Source organism: Pithys albifrons, chromosome 1, assembly GCF_047495875.1.
Source record: "Pithys albifrons albifrons isolate INPA30051 chromosome 1, PitAlb_v1, whole genome shotgun sequence".
Taxonomy (NCBI): Eukaryota; Metazoa; Chordata; class Aves; order Passeriformes; family Thamnophilidae; genus Pithys; species Pithys albifrons.
This window is the reverse complement of record NC_092458.1, coordinates 17,513,212-17,532,018: the sequence shown is the minus strand read 5'-3', so window position 1 is coordinate 17,532,018 and position 18,807 is coordinate 17,513,212. Positions and strand designations below refer to the sequence as shown.

At 44.0% G+C, this 18,807-nt stretch overlaps 1 protein-coding gene across 3 annotated transcripts in view; it reads left to right on the top strand.

Annotated features, from left to right (window-relative positions):
- CARS2 (cysteinyl-tRNA synthetase 2, mitochondrial) overlaps positions 1 to 18,807 on the top strand; it is a 38,872-nt gene extending 20,065 nt beyond the window's left edge. For all 3 annotated transcript variants that reach the window (XM_071568370.1, XM_071568450.1, XM_071568524.1), the window contains 7 exons: positions 684 to 751; positions 3,320 to 3,386; positions 7,022 to 7,160; positions 9,154 to 9,277; positions 11,129 to 11,227; positions 14,804 to 15,055; positions 18,631 to 18,807. In XM_071568370.1, the coding sequence (XP_071424471.1) occupies positions 684 to 751; positions 3,320 to 3,386; positions 7,022 to 7,160; positions 9,154 to 9,277; positions 11,129 to 11,227; positions 14,804 to 15,055; positions 18,631 to 18,705 (824 nt within the window). In that variant the 3' untranslated portion in view covers positions 18,706 to 18,807. The remainder of the gene's footprint in view (positions 1 to 683; positions 752 to 3,319; positions 3,387 to 7,021; positions 7,161 to 9,153; positions 9,278 to 11,128; positions 11,228 to 14,803; positions 15,056 to 18,630) is intronic.

Sequence of the window (18,807 nt, the reverse complement as noted above, 5' to 3'; positions counted from 1 at the left end):
AGCACTGCATTGAGATGGTCTATGTGACTAAAGTTCTAGCAATGCTCAGAGATCGCATTTTAAAATAAATTAATTCAAATTAGGCATTGTACCTGCATCCCCCTCCCACTGCTTCTTCTCAGTCTCCCAAGACTGGAGAAGTAGAGAATGTGCAGAAAATTAATTTTGTGTGTAAGATATTTTGAGCCAGCATTATAAAACATTAGATTAAAAAAGTAATTGTTAACAGCCCCCAGCAAGTAATAAGTACAGAAAAGTGTTTCAGTTCCAAGGATTTTTTTAATGTGAAATCACTGGAAAATCTTTAAAGGTTTTAACATATTTCTGAAAAGTCAAGAGTAACAGGTAAAGTACTTGTTCTGTGAAGAATAAAAGTATTTGTTTGCTTGCTTTTATCCATTTACTATCAATTCTGAGCAGGGAGACTCGTGGTGATTGTTTTTTCAATGTTTTAAATTTCTGCTTTAAAATTGACCCAGCGAAGCTGAGGGTAGAGAGATGTGCAGGACTGTAGGCAAAGCTTTTGAAAAATGCTACACGTTTCATTGAACAGGTTGGTGTGTATCTATCGCAGCACATGCTGCCTCCAGTGTCTCCAGTGTCTCAGTGCACTCTTTCTCATTCGCTCCCCATTCAGAAGCACACTTTCTTACCCTGATTAATTTCTTTTTTTTTTGTTCTAGGGCATTTGCATATTAAAGGAAGTCAAGAAAAAATGTCCAAGTCATTAAAAAACTACATAACGATTAAGGTAATCTCCTTCTGTGAACTGAAGCAATGTATGTTTGTATTATGTAAATATTATTCATAGCCCTCTTTTGAGTAAACTTTGGAGTGCATGTTTATGCTGCAGCAAAAGACCTGAAGTGTTTCTCCAGCACTGATGTATCTGTCACAGGATATCTGCTGGCACTCAGGGTTTGCTTGGAACGGTGGCTCTTGCTGAGCTGAGAGCATTTGTGCCCAATACCAGTATTATAGGCTTGCAATTGGATTCAACAGCTGCAAGGGTCTTTTCCAATCTGAATGATTCTGTTTGGTAGTGATGGGTTCTCGTCTGTCTGCTCTTAACAGTGCATGTGCTTTTGGGATTTAGAAAAAAGCAGATGTTTTTCCTCATCCTGCATTAGGTGAAATGGGACATAAAGTCAGTGTTTTGTCAGAAAGCTGTTGGGCATCCTGCAGCCTCACTATGCCAGTGGTCTCCCCTGTTAGCCCTTATTTTTATGTGGTGGCCGTGCTGATGCTCAGGGAGCTTTGCCTTTTGATACTCATGAGCCACTAATACTGTGTCCTAAAGTCTGGTGTGGCCCAGAGCAGGGATTCTCTGCCAGGAGTGTGTGATACAGCTGTGCTTGGCTCCTGAGATGGCTGATGCCTATTGCTAGAACAGGGTCATTTCCTTCCTTTAGACAAAGCCTGGGAAGCTGCATCAGCACATATGTTCCCCTTTGCCTTCTTGGAAGACTTAATTAAAATCCCTTTAAAAAGAAGTTCAATATGAGCTGCTTTATTCTTGAGTCTTCAGATGCTGTCTGGGTACAGTTAAGCCCTGTTTCCCCATAGCTCACAATTTTCACAGAAATCTCACTGGTCTCAGCAGATACTGTGGACAATGACTATAAATGCAGTGCATGGAGTTAAAATCAACACTTCTATATGTTCCCCTCCATGTCCACCATGGTGGGACTTGTGTTAATGAAACGACAACTTTGGGCCTGTCTCTCTTTCCTGGTGGGTCTCTGCTTTTCGTGTCTGCCCTTACACATGGCTGACAAGTATTAATCCTTCCCAGTAAGTGATTTTCAGTTCAGTGAAACAATTTTTTCCTGTACAGCTGCCTTGCACCTTGAAAGTTAAGCCCTACATGGAAGTTTTTAGGTCTGTGCCAAAAGAGGAGAGGTCTGTCCAGGACCTTCCTTAGGCCCAGCTGCACCCCAGGCTGTTACCCTAGCTCAGCAGCTCTGCATCCTTGAGATCCAGCTGTCCTTATTTCCCTCTCCTCCTTGTGCCCTACTCCAATTTTTTCTTTCCTTTTTTTTTTAATAGCAATTAATTCTGACCCCCAAAATCAAACAGATTGTGATAAAATAGAGCCAAGCAACCTGCTTTCAGAGAGTTGTGATACTTTCTCTAGTCTGGGTTATCAATTAAATGCAGAATTGTCTTTTCCAGTTTGCATAGTCCTTTCCCAAATTTGAATTTGTTTTTGTAAGTTACTCATGTTGTTCTACCTCTGTATATTAGTGTAAAGCTTCTGGGCACCTTGGGTGCTCTCATTTATACAGAGTTTATTTAAAAAAACCCACAACAAACAAACAAACACACACCAAAACCATCTGAATCACTGTCTATTTCTGATTTTGATTGCCTCAATTATTTCAGTTTTCACTTGAGAGAGAGCACATTGCTGGTGCAGTGCTACCTTCGGTGTTCAGGTGGTTTAGTCTGGTAGCAGAGGCTTTTCTTCTAAATGTGAAATTTAAGCAAATGACACTTTCCATATTTTCTCACTTATACTGACTTCTTACAATTTTGATTTTCATGGAACTTGCGTGATCACCACCAGTCTGCAAATTCAAAAGAAAAAAGAGGCAGGAATGCAATATTCACAGTCAATCTGCCACGGTCTTCAAAGTGATTGAATGTTTTGTCAGTGTACCTTCCAAACATTTAAATAGTTCTTTATACTATTAATGTAAATTAATTGCACTAGTAGTAAAATAATAATTTCCTGTTTACTTTAGTAAATTATTTACGAAGCTGGATATTAAAGTGAAATTAATTGCACTTCATAATTAACACTGGTAATGTTTTTTTATATTGCTAAGATTTATCTTTGTTCAGTCCCTATTTTCATGCATATTCTAGTCCTGCAGAAAAAGTACATTTATTTTCTTTTTCAAGAAATCTTTTTTTTCTTAAAGTTTGCAAAACTCAGGGGCTTTCCTTTCCTCGAAGATTGTATACCAATCTTAGTCTGATAATTTTACTTTGGGTTCTTTTAAAAAGGTCTTTGTACAGTGTATGTTTGATTGTAATTTCACAGTAGTTTTCGCTGTCTTATATTGGACATTGTGTGTATATTTATATCTTGTATATATTTATGCACATCTATCTTATATGGAATTAGATTTTATTTAGTTTAGGCTTTAAACCAGTGTTAGAATTTAAAGATTTTTTGCTTTGTAAACCGCAAAGTTGTGTTATTGTTCACTTTAGTTTGTCTGAAATATGCTGCAAAACTCATATAATGGGGTGGAACAGCTCTGAAGAAACTGAGTAATTCTAAAGCTATCTTTCTGTGTGTGGAGTTTAGGATTTCCTGAAGAAATTTTCATCAGATCAATTCAGGATGTTTTGTTTGCGTGGCAGATACAGCTCAGGTAAGGAGAAAGCCCCTTATTTGTTGGGGAACATGCAGCTTTCCATGCACATTTCCCAAGCTGGCGATGCGGAGGTGGAGGGAGCTCTCCCCGTGGGTTCCCCTCATGTGAGGAGGGGAAAGGTTTCGGTGGTGCTCTGTGGGGCTGCTCTTTGGCTCACATTTAGAAAAGGATCTTTACTGAGCACAGTATGTAACCATTCATCTAAATACCTTCCTGAACTGCACTTAATTGGGACTCTCAGTTAATTGCCTCTTTCTCTGATTTGCATCTGTTGCAATTATTTGTATTTCAGTCGTGATCCACTGTTTTTTGGAGACATATTTGGGTGGAGCTTTGCCTTACATTCCTGTAGTGTATGACAAGGGATTGCTAATAACTTTTTATCTCCCTGCTGTGTTACCACTTTTTATCCTGTGGAGTTACTGAGTGTTCAGGCAGTTCTGTGGTGCAGTGCAGCTTGCTTACACCAGCCCTTGGTAAGCTAATGATCATCTTAATCTGACAGACCCTGCTGGTGGGGAGAGGTGTGTGACATTTTGTCAGTTTCCAGCAGGTAGATGCTGCTTTAACTGGAAGAGGTTCTCATACGGGTAGTGTTTTTACCGGTTTATTGGGGCCTGCCAAAAGCAGATGGTAGTCCCCTCACCACTGGCTCAGCAAGGGAATGGTGAAGCACGGATGTGTATAAGGCTCTGGGGCGTTGCTGGTGTCCATCAGTGTGATGCAAGCCTTTATAGATGTGGAGTCATTGGACTGAGAAGTCTTTTTCCTTGTTAATACCCCTAGCTGCTTGCAGGAGCCACCCATCTGATATTGCTGGTGGAGCCTCCCTCTCCTAGGATAGCTGAAGGCACCAGGAGTGCTGTGTATCCCTGAAATATGTCAAAGCACGGGATAGTAAAGAGAGAGCTGCTGGCTTCCACTGTAGCAGGAAGGGAGAAGTGCATCCAGTTAGGAGGTCTGCTGCAAAACAACGTTCCCTTTGGGGCAAGCAGTGGGTTGGTGGCATGCCTGGCTGTTTTGGTATGATGCTGCAGGGCAGTGGCACACCTGGCTGTTTCCTCTCGGTCTCTATCAGGAAATGAAACAGAAGTGGCTCCCTGGCTGTAGCTGGGCACATTTGGGAGTCTTGAACAGATGTGTGTTTAAAACAAAAGAAGGAGAAAGGCTAACACCGACTACACTAGCATATATATATATGTTTGTCATGTAAATAAGAGCTAAATTGTCTGTTAATTCCTAAGTTTGCCTCAGGAGAGTCCTGCAGGGAGGGTTGCCTGCAGGCCTTCTCCGCTTCGTGTCAGCTGGCTGCATTTGAACCTCTCCCAGAAAGATGTGACCCTTTCTTTGCATTATTCCTAGGCAAAACACCTTTCTGTGATAAAAAGGAGGGCTACCTGTGCAGGTCCAGTTCGCTTTGATGAAAGGGTACAGTGGTGTTTTATCAAAGTATAGTGCCAGTAGGCCAGCTGGCAGGTAAGGGTTCCTCAGCAGTCTGATGCGCTTGCACCTCCACCTTACGAGACTGTGTGTGTTATTGGCTGCCCAATAAAGAGCCAGAGTCAGTCACTGCTGAGCCAGGTGTTTACTGTGTTACCTGTCAGTTTGTGTTGCTGCTATCAATTCCCTTCGGTCTAAAGATAAGTTTACTGCACTCCTCGTCTTGCTGTCTGCTCTATGTGCTTTTATTAAAGTGAGATCCCAAGGACCTTCTGTTTATTTCTGAGAATGTTGATAGAGCTGGGCTTGCCCCTGCTGTGCTGTGGGCTTACAGTGCCTGTAGGCAGTGTATTAGGAGAATGCCCTGAATTGGGGATGAAGAATGGCTTTAATGAAAGCAGGCTTCATCAGGGTAAACTTTCATCAGGTATTCCTTGCAGAGTTTCTGTAAATGGAGTAAGCACTTGAGTAATCCTAGTGTATATAAATGATCTCTCTCAATATCTCACTGTTTTCTAGAAGTTTGTACATTGGTCTTTTTAAAAACTGAATAAAGTTTAATTTTAAAATCAATGAGGCAGTAATGCAGATTTTTAATTACAAGTGAAAAATCTGACAAATACAGGTCCAGGCTTATACCTTAGTTATACTGGGATAAATCCTGTGAAGGGTTGTTTAAACAGTTAGGCTTCCTTGGAATTCAGGGTAATTGAACTGAGATCAGGGCTACTTTTGCCCTCTCAGATCTGTCCCCTTGCTAAGACTGTCTGCCCTAAAGAGTCTGTGTCCAGGCAGCATTGCATGATTGCACAAAGCAGTCAGCTGTAAGGTGAGCAGGACCACAGGTCAGATTGCTGTGGAAGCTGTGGGGAATCTCACTGCAGATGAGATCAGGAACATGCTGCAAGCTGTAGTTTGGATGTACCTTATTGCAGAGGTCAGGTATAAAATGTTGAAGCAATACTGCACTGGCTACAAATGGCTCTGGTGTGATATTGTGGGAAGGAATGCATTTAAACTTAGGCATGTCCTAGGTGATTGCAGCTTCCCCCAAAGTCAGTGAGTTCCTTTGTGTGGGTTGAAGAGCTCTTCTACAGAAAATTGCACATTACTGTACAAATTTAAAAAAAAGCTTTTTGTTAATAGCAACTCACAGTGAAAAGAAGAGGGAGCCAGTCTAGCACCTGCACTTCTGAGGGTGCAGGCAGGATGAGAGGAGCCTGGTGAACTCTTAACCAGCAGGAGTGGATGCTGGTTGTTCCCAAAGTGGAATTGCCTGCAAAAACTAGAATCCTGCTGAATGCAGGGTTGGTGGGTGTCCCTGTGCATGGATGCCTGGTTAGTGGGTATGGCTGGTGGTGTTTTTCCAGTTGGTGGAGGAGAAGCACTGTAGGGTTAGGTTGCAGCAGATCTCATAAAAGCAGAGCTCTGCTTTGAATGCAGTGAATCATTTTCTTTATGGTTTTGTCCTTTCCAGTGACTATAAGAGGCTTTGATGTGTGTAAGTTGGATGTGATGAATCCCATCCCAAACGTGTCCTTATGAGTTTAAGCAATTTGTATTTTCTCCAATAGCTACTTTTGCAAACTGGTATGATCAGTTTAGCTTTGATATTGTGAGGGAATTGTGTATCTGGTGAAAAAGTTAGGCTGCAAAATTTTACATCCCACTAGATTTTAGGTGTTGGGGAAGCAGCCCTTTAACTCTTCAGTGAAGTCTGCATTCCTCACAGTGAGTGGTGAGGGTTAGGCCTCTTTGAAGGTCTCCAAATACAGATCGTGTCCACCTAAATTAGAACAGGAACAAAATTAAAGTATGCATTTCCAGTTTAAATTGGGGGAAATGCTTAGAAATATATTAAATCCTAATGCTTTGGATTAATAACTTTGCAGGGAGATTCAATAATGGGAAAAAAAAAGTAGTCAAATAGTGATTGTTTCAGTCAACTTCCAGATTCAACTTTTAGAATCAGGCTGATACCTTTCATGTAGGTTATACTTTTTCATATGTAGTGATTGGTTTTTTATATTGATTTAATTCACTTAGTGTCCATGAAGAATGGATAATTAATGGTAAGAAAAGTTTGCTATACAAATAATAACAAACTTTTCTTTCATCTCAGAATACTGCTCCTGTGTATGATAAACAACATTGTCTTCATCCTAATGCCTTAATTTCTTTTTTTTTCTTAGGAGTAGAATTTAGTGACAAGAGCATGGATGATGCCAAGAACCTTCTTCAGGCAATCTCTTCATTTATTACAGATGCAAATGCTTATATAAAAGGACAGTTGGTGTGTGACCCTGTTAGAGAAGACATACTGTGGGAAAAGTAAGTGCACGTTCCGGATCTTAAAGGTTGTGATTATGTGAGCAGTAGTTTGCCAGCAGGCTCAGAGGGCTGACCAGTGTTCTGCGTTCTGTTTAGGAAGCAGGACAGGAAGGACTGTGCAGCAGTCTTCTTTTCCAGCCCTCACCAAGGGTGGTGGTTTTTTTCTTCTCTTCCTATCCAGCTGCTTTTCCTCATAGTCTGCTACACTTAGTCCACTGTGTTTTTAAAATCTGTGTTATTTATCTAGTGTGTCTGTCCTAATACTGGTGCCTTTGCCCCTCTTGAGTGGTAGAGAGGGCGAAGCTGTGGCACTTGGTAAGTAGCGCTGTGCATTAGTGACTGCACAAGAAAGAGAATGACTGAAGAATAACGCACCTTGGGCACATGAACTCGAGCTGGCTGGCACTGTAGTGTGCAACAGAGGAGGGAAGGGCTTACTGACTAATTGTCCAGGGGCAGGGATGCCACAGGGAAGAAAGAAATTACGGTTGTGACCCTGACAGGGGTGAGGAGAATCTTCTTTGGAGCCCTTTATGAAAACCAGATCACATTCCAGGATTGAGATGTGTTGTGTGTTGGCTTCAGAGCTGAGAGGAGGTGCATAGTGCTTCGGAGTCAGGTGGGCAGGGGTGTTGAGTGTCCTGAAGTAAGGTAAGTGCAGGCAGCTCTGGGATGTACGATCAGAGGGGAAACAGTCTGTGCTGTAGAAGTGAGAGGCAGCCTCCTTGTGTGTCAGGTACCACAGTGTTGGGAAGCTTGTGGCTGTACTGACTAAGGCTTGCAAGGGATGTTGGAGCATGTTACAGGGAAGTGGAGTTGAATTAATTAGCTGTGGTATTTGGCCAAAGCAAATCCTTCAGCAGGAGGCTGCAGGAGATCTGTTGGTGAGAGATAAAGCTGAGAGCCGTGAGGAAGTTGAAATGGATTGTCAGTAGGGAATGTGTGGGAGGGCACAACTTGTGTATCTGTAGGTGTAAAAACAACCAAAATGAAACAAAGCTCTTATTCTTAATTAGAAAAGTGTTAGATACTCAGTGGAGGGGGAAGATTGCAGAGAAGAGTGTTGGGAGGAATGAATTAGGACAGCAGCCATCTGATATCTGAGGGGAGGCAGGCATTCTAGGCAAAGACACTCAGGAACAGTCAAAGTAAGGCTCAGGAGAGCCCTAGAGAAACTAGGATAGCTTGAGGTTCCCCTGCTAACCCTGCTCCTTGAGTTTTTTTGGGAAACAGCATCCTTGGGTCAGTTTTGTTGAGCTCTAGTTTGCCTGGCTGTGTATGAGAACACACTGCTTGCAGCTGTTTGCAGCTCCCCCCTTACTCCTGCTGCTCTCCTCATCCTCCCACTGAGAGTGGCTGCAGCTGGTGGCACTGGTTCTCTGGTGACGACTGCTGGTTGCCTGCTGGCTTTTGGGTTTGTGTATACGAATGCTCCCACCAGACCTTTCCATCTGGGCTAAGGCAAAGGGAGTCCCAGGGCTGGAACTGGGCTCACCTGGGAAATGAGGAAGCAGCGCCTGGTTCTGAGCTGGATCCTGCCAAGAGGACTCCTGGCCAACCCCAAGACAGCTGTCTTGCCAGGCACTGGAGTGATGCCTGTGATGTGGCTTTGGAAGAGAAGCATTCTGTTAGCATGATAAATGGACTGCTGGAAAAAAAACAGAAGTATTTTTGATATACTTAATATCAGCCTTTCCATCTGTTTTGAAATGATTAAGGCAAACTTTGCTCTGTTGTTGTTGGTTCCTGTGATTAACCATGTATATTTATTGAATGGATGTAACACTTTGGATTTTGACATGCATCAAATATTTCCCCTCACAGCTGAAATGTGTATTCTCCCTGATCAGTGTAGCATTGCCTGTCACAGGGCATCCAGGAAGGAGGTGACAGTGTCCTTTCAATGACTCCCTCTGGCTGAATAGCTGATGAATTCAGAGTTCTGCTGGCATCTTGTTTGTCTTATCTTAAATGTTACCTTTTCTTCTTGAAGGCTAGCCAACACAAAAGTAACCGTGAAGGCTGCGTTTGCAGATGACTTTGACACCTCCAGGGCTGTTGCAGCAATTATGGACCTCATTCACCATGGCAACAGACAGCTTAAGGCTGTTACTAAGGTAACCCATTAGGATACAGAGATCAGAAAATGACAGCTGTCCACTGTCCTACTGTTTAATGCAGACAGATTAGTTTATTGTTCACATAAGAAACCAGCAGAAACAAAGCTCCATAAATTGTTGACCTTAATGGAGCCTATTTGTCCTGACCCTTCACGGGAATTGTGCATGGCTATTGTTTTGTGCTTTTTTGTGTCCAGAGGATGTTTCTTTACTGCTGCCCTATCTTATGTACACCTAAGGTTTTTGAAAGGCCTGAAGCCACTGTGGCATGCTGTTAATTTTAGTGCTGGGTCTGTGTTCTTACCCTGCTTCTTTGCTTAATATCCATCCACAGAAATTAACCTAAATTGGGAAGTGGGGCCGGGAGGTTGCTGCAGGGGCTTTGGCAGGCAAGCCCAGGTGCATGGGGCAGTCCTGGGGGTGAGCTCAGTGCTGGTGCCTGAGTGGCTTCTGCTGTCAACAGATTGTAACTGTGGCATCAGCATTCCTTCAGGAGTCTGTTTTCACGTGACTTTTGGCAAATTGAGACCCTGTTAAGATTTCTTGGTGCTGACACAAAGAAGGCAACTGGCAAGGACAAGACCTGAGCAATAAACACAATCTGAAGCACTTGTGGGTCTCCATTTATCAACAGCTTCCTTTGTCACTCAAGCTAAGCATCTCAAGCTTGTTGCTGCTCTCCTTGATTGCTGGTGTCATCTGTTCACCCTCTTTGTGCTGTAAAAGAAATGTGGAATAACTGAATTTAAGTGAGAATTAGCCTGTTGGTTTAGAAATCCTGCCTCCTTCTGGTCCTGCCTCAGCATTGGCTTTAAATTTTGTCCTTAGCCTTATCTTTACAAAATGATTTTCTGAGCAAATCCACTCCTAAATACAAATAGCCTCATTTTGTCAGTCATTGCTCATTCCCCCCATGATTTTCTCCTGTCAATTGTTTTGTTGAGAATGCGATAGGGTGTTTGTGGGGCAGCTGCCTCAGATTTCTGGTCTGGGTGGTGGAGCTTTTCTAGGTACAGCCCACCTGTTCCCTGTTACTGGCACTGTGTGTAGCTTTTCTCCTTAAGAACTATGAGTAAATCCACATAACTACTGATTCCTCTCTTTAACCTTCTTGCCATTCTTACTTTAGCTGGCATGTTCCTGTTTCTTTGTCTCAGTGGCTTGCTCCAGCTCCTCTCAGTTCAGGTCTTCTACACATTTTAGGTTCTATTTTATATCAGGCCCTAATAAAGATGTCAGATAAAATCCAGCACCAGCTGTTAATTTACTTGTGTGTGTCATCACTCTTATTTTTTAGGTGAGGGTTAGTCCCTTAAATTGCTCCTCAGTCTATCATTTAATCTTGATTTTATTGCTGCTGCTGGTTGCTGGTGCTACCAGGGTATGACAAAATGACATACACTATCTCAAAGTGGTCTCCACAATCATCAAATCAGTAAGACACTCAAAGAATAATTTTTTTTTCTTTTATACTATAGGTGCCCATGAATCTGGGATTTTGTTCTTTTTATTTTGTTCCCATACACACAGCCCTTTCATGCCCAGAAGTGCTATTTTTAGGTCTAATTTACTGCACACATGTAATGCACAGCAACTTCACACATCTCTTCTCCTCGCTGTGCAGGCTGGTGATAAGCTCTTCCCTTTGCTCCTTTACTTAAATCTTTCCCTTTGTGCTGTGAGGTGCTTTTATATCTCTCTAAGATTGGCCATCTGGGCAGGTGTTCCTGGTGGAGGAAGATGTGTATAATTAGTAATAGTTTTCCCTTGTGGACTAGGCTACCGAGAGATGCTGGTTTCTGTAATTTGTATTGACTGAACAATCTCTTTTGAGTGCTTTTTAAACAGGATGCTGGATCTCCTAGAAGCTCTGTTGTGTATGGAAGCATTATTTCCTATGTAGAAGGCTTTTTCAATGCCCTTGGGATGTCCTTTGGAGAAAGACAGGTATGAAACATCTCTTCTGTGTGTTCTTGTGTATGGTAGCAACCCCAGTGTTGTTTTATAGAATTCTTTCCAAAAGCATCAGATATAACAAAGTAATTGATGGTTTTAGTAGACCTTTCTGCACCACTTACAGTTTCTACTGTGATGTCTTAGGAGAGTGTGTGAGCCAATGGAACAAAGTGTAAACTTTTTTCTTCTCAGAAGTATTCCTGTGTGGCTTCTGCACCAAGGGTGCAGGGGAAATGAAAGTCTGAGGAATGAAACGAGGAAAAGTTAGTATTGGAGGCCTTTTAAGTTGATCTGTTATGTGTCTGGCTTTCCCCCCAGCTTGTCCTCTTCTTTCTGGTGGTTGCACCCAGGCTGGCCTTGATACCTGTGCAAATCCTTGCAGTTGTGACCCCCTTGCACACAGCAGGAGCTGGGGTTCTGCTCCTCTGCAGAAAGCAGGGGTGTGGGGAAGGGGCTGCTCTGCCTTGACCCACGGTGGGGTATGGGGAGAGGAGGGCACCAAGGTGGGGAGGGGGCCCTTACGTATCTAACTCTTGGAAAGATATGAGTGGGGAGAGAAAAAAGGAGAGAAAAGCTCAAAGCAAAATACTGCACAGGAAGGAGAGTCATAAATATGGAGGTGATATCTTGATGTACAGAAGGGGAACATTTAACACAAGGTGTTGGAGAATAGCAGGTTATTCTGTGCTCCTCTCCTGCTCAGATAGGGAGCTGAATACCAAGAAGTGGAAAACTTTCTTTAGAGAAACTGTTCTGCAAAAATTTATTTTGGGGAGGGTAGAAGAGGATAAGAAAATCTCAGTAACATTATTCATCCTTTGAAAGTCAGGCAGTATAATGATAACTGCATTTATTTAGTTCATCTCTTTTTAGATTTTCTCACAAAATTTCCTTCAAAACAGTGGTTGGATCTGATTTGGCTGTGTGTTACTCCTCATAGCCTCTGTTTTGCATGTTAATTTTTAGTGGCATACAAAACACTTAAATTTTTCTCCGAGTTGGATGGTAAAGTCATTCCTCCAGGTTCTGGGCTGTCTGTATGCAGTTGTCTGCTGCACCTGTATTTTTGCTGAAACAAGTATCAGAATGCTTTTTTTTGTTGTAAGCAGTGCTAGTTTCTCTGTGGCAATAGGATCAGCAGAAGATGCTGAGGGAAGGAAGGAAGGAGGGAGGGAAGGAAGGAAGAAGGGAGGGATGGAGGGAGGGAAAGAAGGAAGGAGGAGAGTGGAAGGAGGGAAGGAAGGGAGAAAAGAAGGAGCACATCAGACTCTTCTCTGTCCCTCTGTTCTTTCAGATTGCAGGAAATTAATCCTTCAAAATCTTCATCAGAAAGGTCCACGGGCTACGACAAATTAGTAAATAAAAGGTGCAGGTATTGTTCTCTGACCTTGAGACCAGCCACAACAGCTTGGCATCCAACCTTTCTTGTCCCTTAGCCAGTCGCCCAGGCACACAGCTTGCCAGGAGCGGTCCCTGCCCACCACGGGTCTCGGCGTGTGGGCTGTCTGGGAGAGGGCCAGCTGGCCTGGCCACTGCTGGACTAACAGCTTAGTGTAGAGGATACAGGGAGCGGTGTTTGGGCCCTCTTCATTTGGAGGTTTGCATATAGCCTGTGGGTCTGTCTTGCTCCTGGGCTGGGATTCATCTCTTAATGTGGCTCCCTGTGCTTCTGAAGTTGTTGGTGGGGATGCTGAGGAGTTGTTAATCTTAGTCTGGTGGTTGTATTAAATCAGACTGCCTGTCTCTCTCTCTGCATTGGCAAGAGAAGGATCTTAGCACACAGAGGGGTAAGATGAATCCATCTGAAAAGATGATGAGTGGAAACCATCATGCCCATTTCAGATCTGGGAAGCACAGATGAGGTCTTTTGCTCTGCCAAAGAGTGCTGAGTGTATTGCAGGTACAGCTGGGGCAAACTGGTTGTCATCTATGGGGAAAGCAAGGGCCAAATTTCCATATAAAACTTCTTACAAGCTCTTTGAATTAGTTAGTAATTCAGGAGAAAAAATGGGAGATCAGCCCTGAATGGCTGTGGAAATTGTGTCAGTTCATCTCCTAAACCTCCCCCTCTTTTGGAAGGATCTCACTGGCAGTACATGCCTGATTCCAACTCCGATAGTAGTGTTTGTAGAGGCATGTTTCCTGCTCCCATAGTCATTTGTCTTTCCTCTCCTTTCTGCATTTAAGCATTTGTCCTGCTTTTTTTACGTGCCCCAGGTTACTATGGAGCATTTCTGATACTTATATTTATTACCTTCTTCAGTCTCATAAACTTTTTCTTTAGTGTGGTTACATGTTTTGAAAGCTTGGGGAATTAGCTGCATTTCACGCTTTTATCTTCAGTAGCTTCCCCCTCACCTCCTCCTTCTCCTCTTTGTTTGTCAGTGACCTCTGGAATGGCTCCCTTTTGTTTCTATCCTGCTGTTCAGTGACTACAGTCCCCTCTGGCTTTAATTACTCAGCTGCTCTTCTGCTCCCAGATGAGCGTTGCTGGCAGCAGCCTCACTCCCCAGCCTTGATGCACTTTATGTTTCACTGCTCTGTTGGCTGCTTCCCCTCTTGTGTCTTAGTGATAAAATACTGAAGTGGCCTTCTGTTGTTTGTTGGAGGTCCATCTTTTCCTGCTCCATAGGAGTTTGCCTCTAATGAGAAACAGGGATGGTCTCTCTGCCAGGAGTGAGACCAGGAGTCTGGCTGTGCCCATGCTGAGGAGGAGCAGCCTTCCTCTTCAGCTAACTCCCAAGGTCTCATCCTGGCAGCTGTTGGAGCAGAACTCTCTAGGAGGAGCAGGTCTGTTCTCTTCCTGAGGCATTGACCAGTGAGACTCCTACCAAGACAGAAGAGGCTGAGGAAGCTCAGAGGTGGGTGAGGAAAGGAGGGGTTGGGCTACAGCCAGACAACACTCACTGTGTGCAATGCCTTCTGCTCCATCACAGTTTTTTGAGTGTCTGAAACTTTGGGCAAGGTGGATCAGGTGAAAAGTTGTGTGGATTTGGGAAGGTTTTCTGTAGATGCAAGGAGAAAGGATAGAACAGAGACCTAAAGTGAAAATACTTACTTTTCCTGGTTTATATTTCCTGAAGGAGACCTGGAGCTCAATGGCAGAGTGAGAGGCTGAGGCATTCTCTAGGTCTTGGGACTTTTACAGCCAAGGAGCTCTCTGAGCTAGTGGCTGGACTTCCTTTGCTGTGTTGATTCCTGTTGCCACGTCTTTCTTCCATCAATTTGTCTAATCCATTTTTAAGCTGTGCACGCTTCCGGCATCTTGGAGGTTTCCTGGGCTGACGAGTTCCACATTCCGGTTTGCAGCATGTTATGTTCCCACGAGAGCCCTCTGCTCCAACGTGTGTGCTGTCCTGTGTAGGAATACACTGAACTACTTCCAAGTGTGACTCCACTGTAACTTTTTGTCCAGCATTAGTGAGATGGTGACATTTTAATCCTACCAACATACGGAAGTTGCACAACCAAGAGAGGTGATGAAGCCTCAGTGTGTGCTACTGAGTTAGGGTTGATTTCTTAAATATCATTCTCAGATGGTTGTAAAGTACCCTGTTTGATTTCTAGGTGCCTGTGGCAGGAGACAGCTCTGCAGTGCTCTCTAATGTCCTTGATGAGCTTGTGAGGTTCCGCACGAAGGTCCGTCACTATGCGCTGGCTCTGCCGGAAGCAGCAGATGCTGTGCCAATGGAGGGCGCTACAGGAGCCAAACAAGAGCAGAAGGAAAAGAGGAAGCAGTTAATGCAGGAGAGAAAACCCCTCCTGGAGGCTTGTGACAGTCTTCGTGAAGACCTTGCTGCCTTTGGAATCCACATAAAGGTAGAGGACAGTAACCCTCTTGGTGAGGCTGTGAATCACTTTTTAAGACAACACTTATTTTTGCCTTTGTTGCCCCCCAGCAGCTTGCAGTGTTGGGCCCTGCTCCCTGTGTGACTGCAGTAGCAGGAGGTAGAAGTCAAGCCCTTGTCTGTCTGTCCTGCTGCCTTCTCTTCTGCTCCCCCTCAGCCTCATGTCTCCATGCAAACTGTATCTCCTTCTGCAGTTACTAAGGGTGTCCTATTTAGCCACTGAAAATCTCCTAATATTCAGAAATCCTTAAGTTGCCCAAGTTCAATCCATAAGGAAATGTATGAGTAATGTGTACAATCTTAAAAAAGATTGCAAAGGAACTGGAAAGCAAACTGAGATGACTCATGAAAATAATGCCTTCCTTCTACCCTCCCCAAATTCCCCAACAAAAATAAGTCCTCATGAGAAAGCCTTTTCCATCTTCAGCAGCTCCATTCCCAACTGTTCCTAAGCCACAAGTACTTTGCCTGATTCCTGCACCACTCGTTTCTCCATCCTGCTTTCTACTTTTAGCCTACACCTCGTGCTGCTCTTCTTTTCCATTACCTCAATGGCATTTCCTGCTCAAGAGAAACCCCTCCATGGCATCGCTGCCTCCTCCCGATTTCAGGGAGCTGTGTTAGTTCTTTAACGGCACTGCTTCAAGTTCCTCTTGTTCACTTCCCCTCTCACCTCTGCTCCAGCCGTTGGTGGGTCAGTATTTTTCCTTACATGCAGAATAATCCTCTGCATTCACTCCAGCATCTTTTTCCCTCACTCCAGTTTACGCTGCTTATTTTTCCCTTGCTGGAGAACTGAGCCTCCCTAGTGTCTTGGTTTGAGGGGAAAAAACCAAAATGTTTACCCACAAGCGGGGGAGGGGGCCTTCTCCACAATAATCACGCCACTCTTTATCAAATTCAAGAAAAGGAATTTTAATACAAGAAGGATAACTGTCCCTAACTGCTATAAATATATATATTAGGTATAGGTATAACTATAAACAGACCAGAGCAAACCACTTCCCCAACACCACAGAGAAAAAACAAACAAAACAACAACCCCCACAACAAGTTTCCTTCGGGAGAAGAGTTATACTTATGGCAGTATCAGTGTCACAGCCCGGCTGGCAGCAGGGTGAGTTCCCAGATGAACTCTGTGTCTCTTGTCCCAAATGAAGAAAGGAAGCTGAAAAGTGGGGAACCGCCGCGTCTCCTGGAAAGCAGCTGCAAACTTCTCTCTCCCGGGTCACTGCCCCAGCCGGGCAGGCAGGCCGGGACGCTGCAGGCGGTGGTGAGACTGGAGCAGAGACCGGAACCCCAGATGCAGGAACCAGGAGAACAACCGTGGCAAGGAGAAAAGCAGCGGCTCAGCAAGAAGCCCCAGCAGTAGCCAGCAGCAGGAGCAGGAGAAAAAAAAAACACCTTCCCTCCTCGGCAGCACACACACCGCTCCTAAGTTCTGCCTAGCTAAGAATGGAAAAATGTCCCCAAAAACAAAAGAGACAACCTGCCCTCACCTAAGCGATCAGCAGTTAACTACTTCTTTTTGTTAACTGCTGGCATGAGCAGTTAGTGGCAGGGGAGAGAATTTACATAATAATTCCATACTACAACACCTAGTCTGCTTCCATCCTTTTGCCAGTGGAAGGATATAAAGCACAGTGACATCAGGGAGGGACAGTGTACACCTGCTTTGGTTGCTGAACATGAGCTGTCACCTGTCAGCACACCTGTTAAAAGCAGCTCTGGAGTGTGGTCAGCTGTCCCAGGGTCTCGGATGAAAGCGAGCATGCCAACACACACTGAGTGAGGGCCAGAGCACCATGGTGGTGAGCCACAGCTGTGAAAGCAAGGGAAGACTCTGGGAAGCTGGAACATCTGCTTCCTTTACTTGTTTGTGAATCCTCACTTCACTTATCTGTAAAGCAAGTTTGAAAATCCAAACAACCATGCTGAGAAGTCTTGGAGAAGAAGCCTGCCTTTTGATCTGCTGGCAAAACAGCCACAGCCCCATCTCCACCCTTGTGCACATTTGTTTTGGTTTGTTTTTAAAGGGATTTACATTTGAAAACCTCACAGAAATTGGCTTGAGCCAGGATTCAGACCATTTAATTTATTTCAGTTTTTTTAATACCCTGAAGCCCAGCATAATGTCTCCTGCTTGTCCCAGAATAGAGGGCTGCAGAAGACAAAGCACACATGCACACAGGAGCACACACAGCACACGTCCAAAGCTGAACTCCTGCTTTTTTTGCTGGCACCATGGAAGCATCCAAAGGTGTGCTGTGATGGTTGCTCACATCTTGCTTTTGAAGATCCTAAAGAGTCCTGCAAACATGCAGCTCTATGGCTCCTCACACAGGCTCACCAGAGCACAGTTGCAACAAGACATGGCCTTACCCAAAGCAGGGCTCTCCCCACCTTCCTGCTCAGCATCAGTCTGCTTATCTGGGTGGGCTGTTGCAAAGGATGCCCTGGTAACAGAGAGCCTTGCAGGGGTCCTGCTTGCCTAGTGAGTGCTACCCAGCCTCTCATTTCCACAGAGCTTTGGAGCCTGATGATATCCGTGCAATTAATGCCTCTGTTAACATGTTCCACTCTGTCACGTGAGGCTCAAGCAAACCAGCAGCTTCTCAAGCCCACGTGCAGGAGGAAAGGCAGCAGAACAGATGAAGTGATGAAGCAGACAAACCTCATCTCCATCCAGAGCAGCCTAGGAACCCCCCTGGTTTGGGGGAGGGCAGAGAGGGGTTGGCTTGAGGAACAACTGAGGAACAAGCTCCTTAAAAATCAGCTTTGTAAAGAGGGTAATTTCTCCTTCAGCTTCCAAGTTTGTGATTTCCATACACTGGTTCCTTCTCTCAGGCTGTTCGATGTTGACTGAAGTTGCATTACTTGCCACAAACCACCCATTTGCCTTTTCATGTCATTATTGCATGCTTGAAATGCAAGCTGAGCTGTGCTACTAAGTGAAATGTAGTAAGTGGATATTATGCAACAAAAATAGTTTTCATTTTAATGTAAAATTCAGCATTGTATCCCAACATCTCTCATGCATCAGAGCTCATGTTTCATTATTCAGATTAACTTTTCACCCATTGCAAACAGCTGGATCTAAAGTGTCAGAAATACTCTATTTGACTGTAGTATTGTCTTTCAAAAATATGACAGTATTGTCCTATCCCCAAGTTCAGAAGGCAATCAAGCATGTTCAGCAATATATTCTCATGTATTGACCATAAGTGTTTTTCATGTACATGAGCCATTCAAGCATGAAAATGCCATTGCCTGAGTTGAGCAGGAGCTACTCATGTGAGACTACACCCCACTGCAGCATCCCTCACTGAAGAGGTGACATTTCTGTTGTGTATTTCTTCCTTAGCTGGGAAGGATAATCTGGGTTTGTTTTACAGCTCTGAGCATTAGTAGCAGTGGCATTCCTCTGAGATGGTATCACCACCTCTTTTGCCTAACTCACTGGATTAATGGTTTTGCTGTATGAATCTTGTTTAAAAACCTGTTACCTTCATACACTGGGACTGACCTGGTCACTTTTTCTCACAGGACAGAGCTGCTATTTCAACCTGGGAAATTGTGGAAGGAGGGCAGACAGAGCAGCAGACTGAGAAAAAAAGCTGATCCCTCATACTTGGACTTGTTTTTTATTTCAGCTGCTTTGGCAACTGTTGTAAATACTAATTCTTTCCAAATAAAGTCTGTGGAACAGAAAGGCTAACAACA